Genomic DNA, 5,182 nt, shown 5'->3' with positions numbered 1-5,182 from the left:
CCCCCCCTCCCCCCCTCTACAATAGTCCCTCCCCGTTTTGGTGGCAAAGCCTACAACAAAATTGTGCGATTTTGACGGGGTTGTGACATTTTTTTGAAATTGCTTCCGTGTGTGGTGTGGGTAAAGATTGGGGCAAGTGTACTGAGAAGTCCCCCGGGAACAACCATCCTTTCCCTCTCCCCTCCCCCGGGGCTATAAAAAGTGTATAAAAAACGCAAAAGGTGTTGAGTTTGATCCATGTTGGATGTACTAAAGTGTTAAGTGTTGAACTTTGGTCGAAGAACCCTTCCCCCGCCCGCGGGTCAGAGTAACACTTCACCCTCCCCCTCCCCCAGGGATAATTAATTTGGGGAACAGTGCAAAAAAGTGAATAGAAACCAGAAATTTCACCTAGTGGTTGGAGATAGCAGTCTGCTGAATGCTGTTTGCGGTACCAGTCGACGCACGGAACACTGGAATTTGCCGAAAATAGCAAAATTCGACTTGTTTATTTTGCTACCAATCGATCGCCCGTTGTTAGAAAGGATAAAGGCTAAGTACTGTGTGCTCAGGTAAGTCTGTGGTGCTGACCTGTACTGAGGATCAGGCTGTTGAAAGGAAACATTGGTTAATTGAACCGTGCATGCTTCGATACTGTTCTGTGAGAGTCGGTTACATAAAATTTGGATCTTCTGTTGGTGGCTCGTTTGTCAACTGCGAATCGTCGTTGTTTACCGTGCTGTTCAGTGGAAAAGTGATACCGTGCAGTGGCGTTTCATTATCTTGTGGTTGTGCGTGCCCGGATAGTGAATCATGCCTCGAGAGGACTTGCGGCTCCTGGTGAAGCAGGAACGGAACCTGAGGAGCTTAATGGACAGCATGCAAGAGTTTTTGAACGAATACCAAGCGGAACGAGATTACATATCTTTGAAGTATCGGATGCAGAAACTGGATGAGGTGTACGACAAGTTCATTCGAGTGCGAGAAAACATTGAGGTGATCACCGACGATGTGGAAATGGATGTTGGATTGGAAGGCGACGATGAGCAGTCAGCTCTCGAACGTGCGATGCGAATCAGCGAGCGCGAAGAGGTCAATATGCGCATCATCAAGGATTTTGAGAACCGTTTTTTTGAAATAAAGCATAGTTTGGGAGTGCTTGAAGCAGCCGAAAGTCGTTCCTGTACCAGTGTTCAAACTGTCAAACCATCAACAGCGGTTGATTCAATGCCAAGAATTAAGCTCCCCGAATTGAAACTACCGACATTTAGCGGAAAGTTGCAGGACTGGATCACTTTTCGTGATACATTCACCAGCATGATCCACAACAATGCGCATCTATCCGATATTGACAAGTTTACCTATCTGCGAACGTCGTTGACAGATGATGCATTAATCGAAATAGGATCCATCGAATTGACATCGGCTAACTACACCATAGCCTGGCGAACACTCGAAAACACTTTCGAAAACAGAAAGCTGCTTGTGAAGTCATATCTCGACGTATTGTTTGCTGTCAGTCCTATGAGTGAAGAATCTTATGATCAGCTTAATAGAGTGGTAAAGGATTTTGAGACAACGTTAATGATGCTTCAAAAGGTCGGTGTTGAAACTGATGGGATGTCAACCATTCTTCAGCATATGGTGTGTCAACGTCTGGATGCTGCTACTCTACAACGCTGGGAATCTTACCACAACTCTAAGGAGGTTCCATCGTATAGGCAATTGATGGAATTTTTGAAGTCAAGATGTCTGGTACTTCATAACATCTCGCTAGTTCACTCTGTTCAAGGGGAAGTGAAGAGGCAGTCTCGTTTTCCAGCAGTAGGTCATCCCGGTATACAACAGAAGGTAACGTGTCCTTTCTGTGGTGAATCTATGCATTCCGTGTTCAAATGTATGAAGTTCGTGAAGATGAAAGTGTCCGATCGTGTAGAAGTGGTGAAGAAAAGATCATTGTGCCTGAATTGTCTTTCGTCAGGCCACATTGCGAGATATTGTTTGAAAGGGTCCTGTCAAAATTGTGGAAGACGTCATCACACCCTCCTGCATGCAGGCCCTCCGGTATCGCAGTTCAATTCAGAACAGTTACGAGTTCCCCAGCAATCTAATGTAAGCGCGAATCAACAGCCACCACAGAACGAAACAGGGATATCATACGAAGTTTTTCCTTATTCCACTCTCCAGAACCAGACAGATCTAACGCACATCCCCAACCCGAGCATGAATAACCTCCCATCCTCAAGTACCACAGATAATCCTTCTACTAGCCACAGTTCTGTATTGTCCGCAAATCCTACCACTCTTCCGAACACTGTCCTGCTATCTACAGCAGTTTTAACAATTGGGGATGAATACGGGAATATCATTCCAGCTCGAGCTTTATTGGACTCAGGGTCACAGCTATGTTTCATGACTGAAAGGATCGCTCAGTCTTTGAAATTTCATCGATATCGAGAGTATCTTCCTGTCAAAGGCATTGGGCAATCGAAAACTTGTTCCACCCAGTCTGTTTTCGCTTCGATTGGTTCACGGTGTTCTGATTACCGCTCTACTTTGAAATTCCACGTTCTCCCGAAAGTCACGGCTGATATTCCAGTGAAAAGGATCGACATCGGTAGTTGGCAGATACCTCCAGGAATAACCATGGCAGATCCCGAGTTCCAGAATCCTGGTGGTATTGATCTCATTCTTGGAGCAGAAGTCTTTTATGATCTGCTGTTGGACGGGCAGCACAAGTTAGATAGCATTGGGCCTATACTGCAGAATACTCAACTTGGTTGGGTTGTTTCCGGCAAGGTTTCCGAAAAATCCAGAGTTCAAGCCACTGTTTCAGCTTCTTGTACCGAAGAACGGGTTAATGAATTACTAACTCGTTTTTGGGAGTTAGAAGCTTGCCACAATTCTAGTACGCTTTCACTGGAAGAATCGGAGTGTGAGAAGATTTTTGAAGATACTACTACGAGAGACTCATCTGGAAGGTTCGTTGTTAAGCTCCCTAGGAAGGACTTCCTAATCCGTCTGCTGGGGGAATCAAGAAGTCAAGCCGAGCGTCGTTTTTGGTCTTTGGAGTGCCGTTTAAAATCAAACCCTGAGTTGAAAGAGGAGTACAGCTCATTCATTCACGAGTATCTGGAGCTTAATCATATGCGTGAAGTTATTGCTGAAGAGGAAGGAGATATATCAAAACCGCCGCCATATTACATGCCACATCATCACGTATTGCGTCCTGAAAGTTCTACTACTAAACTACGCGTAGTTTTTGACGCGTCCGCTACAACGACGTCTGGAATTTCGTTGAATCAAGCACTGATGGTCGGACCTGTACTCCAGGAAGATTTAGTGTCCATAGTTCTTCGCTTCAGATTGCACAGAATCGCTATAGTTGCAGACGTAGCGAAAATGTATAGGATGATTAATGTAGTCCCCGAAGATCGTCGTCTACAGAGAATTGTTTGGAGAGATTCACCAGATGAGCCTTTAAGGACATTTGAACTAACTACCGTTACGTACGGCACCGCGTCTGCCCCCTATCTAGCCACGAAATGCCTACAACGACTTGCGGAATGCGGGAAGAAGAAGTACCCTATTGCGGCCAAGACTCTGAGTGAAGATTTTTATATGGACGATTGTTTAACGGGTGCAGATACTAAGGAGGAAAGCATCAAAAAATGCTGTGAACTGAATGCTCTATTGTCGTCTGCGAAAATGCTTTTAAGAAAATACAACTCGAACAACGTAGAAGTTCTTTCGGTTCTACCTGGCGAGCTCCGAGACGATAGGATTTCCCTGGAGCTTGATGCATCGCAGACTAAAATTAAGACACTGGGCCTCATTTGGGATACACAATCGGATTGCTTCCATTTCTCTGTGCCTCAGTGGAATTCTTCTACAGAAATAAACAAGCGTATCATTCTCTCCGACTTTGCCCGTTTGTTCGATCCCCTAGGATTGGTCGGTCCTGTTATGGTTCAGGCCAAGATATTTCTCCAGGAGCTCTGGAAGCAGAACTGTTCCTGGACGGAAACGCTTTCCAATCCTTTCCAGCAATGGTGGCTGGAATATCGGAGCAACTTGGCTGGACTATCCAATTTACAAGTTCCACGATGGGTCGCCTTTGGTTCGGATGTTATCTCCGTTGAGCTTCATGGCTTCTGCGACGCTTCCACTAAGGCCTACGGGGCCTGTATCTACCTGCGTTGTACGCGTTCCAACGGAATAATTTCGGTAAATCTTCTGATCTCCAAGTCTCGAGTAGCACCTCTGGATGATGTCAAGCGTAAGAAGAAGAAAATGACAATACCAAGGTTAGAGTTATCGTCTGCCCTCTTACTCAGCCACTTATACGAAAAGGTGACAGGCAGTTTAAGAATTTCTGCGAAATGTTTCTTTTGGACGGATTCCACCATTGTGAAGTGCTGGCTCTCTTCGCCACCGTCACGGTGGCAAATGTTTGTTGCTAACAGAGTCAGCGAAATCCAGCATTTAACAAAAGATGGAGTTTGGAATCACGTTGTTGGTATGGAAAATCCTGCGGACGTCCTGTCTCGTGGTGCCACTCCTGAAGAACTACTAAATCATGAGCTTTGGTGGCGAGGTCCAGATTGGTTGGAACTCTCACATGACGCATGGCCGAAAACTGGAGGTACCGATGAAACGGAGTTTGAGCACACACTTCTTGAAGAGGCTGCAGTTGCTGGACCCGCTCAAGTGGATTCACCGAATGAGATATTTTTATTGAAGAGTTCGTTCACCTCACTGGTTGATCTAGTCGCATTCTGCCGAAGATTTTCTTTCAACTGTAAGAATAGAAACAGCCATCGCGTAGGATGTTTAACAGTCACCGAAAGAGAGGAAGCTTTACGAGTACTCGTTAAACTAGCTCAGAAAGAATGTTTTCCTCAAGATATATCCGCTGTCGATTACACGGGTGAAGTTAAAAACACTTCAAAGCTGAAATCGCTTCGCCCACAACTGGTTAACGGAATTCTGGTCGTCGGAGGTCGTTTAGAGAACGCACCGATTGCTGTTGGAAGGAAGCATCCTATAATCCTTGATAATCATCACCCGTTTACGCTGCTGATCGTCAACCACTACCACCTCGTCATGTTGCATGCTGGACCCCAACTACTCACCGCTTGTGTTCGAGAAAAATTCTGGCCTCTATGTTTGAGAAACTTAGCCAGGAAGGTTGTTCACAGTT

General features: G+C 45.5%; 1 protein-coding gene across 1 annotated transcript in view; it reads left to right on the top strand.

Annotated features, from left to right (window-relative positions):
* Positions 1 to 792: 792 nt before the first annotated feature.
* LOC129743272 (uncharacterized) overlaps positions 793 to 5,182 on the top strand; it is a 17,740-nt gene continuing 13,350 nt past the window's right edge. The window contains exon 1 of the mRNA XM_055735256.1: positions 793 to 5,121. Within this exon, the coding sequence (XP_055591231.1) occupies positions 793 to 5,121 (4,329 nt within the window). The remainder of the gene's footprint in view (positions 5,122 to 5,182) is intronic.

Source organism: Uranotaenia lowii, chromosome 2 (genome assembly GCF_029784155.1).
Source record: "Uranotaenia lowii strain MFRU-FL chromosome 2, ASM2978415v1, whole genome shotgun sequence".
In the NCBI taxonomy this organism is placed as follows: domain Eukaryota; kingdom Metazoa; phylum Arthropoda; class Insecta; order Diptera; family Culicidae; genus Uranotaenia; species Uranotaenia lowii.
The sequence above is the reverse complement of the archived record's forward strand: the minus strand, read 5'-3'. Positions and strand labels throughout refer to the sequence as shown.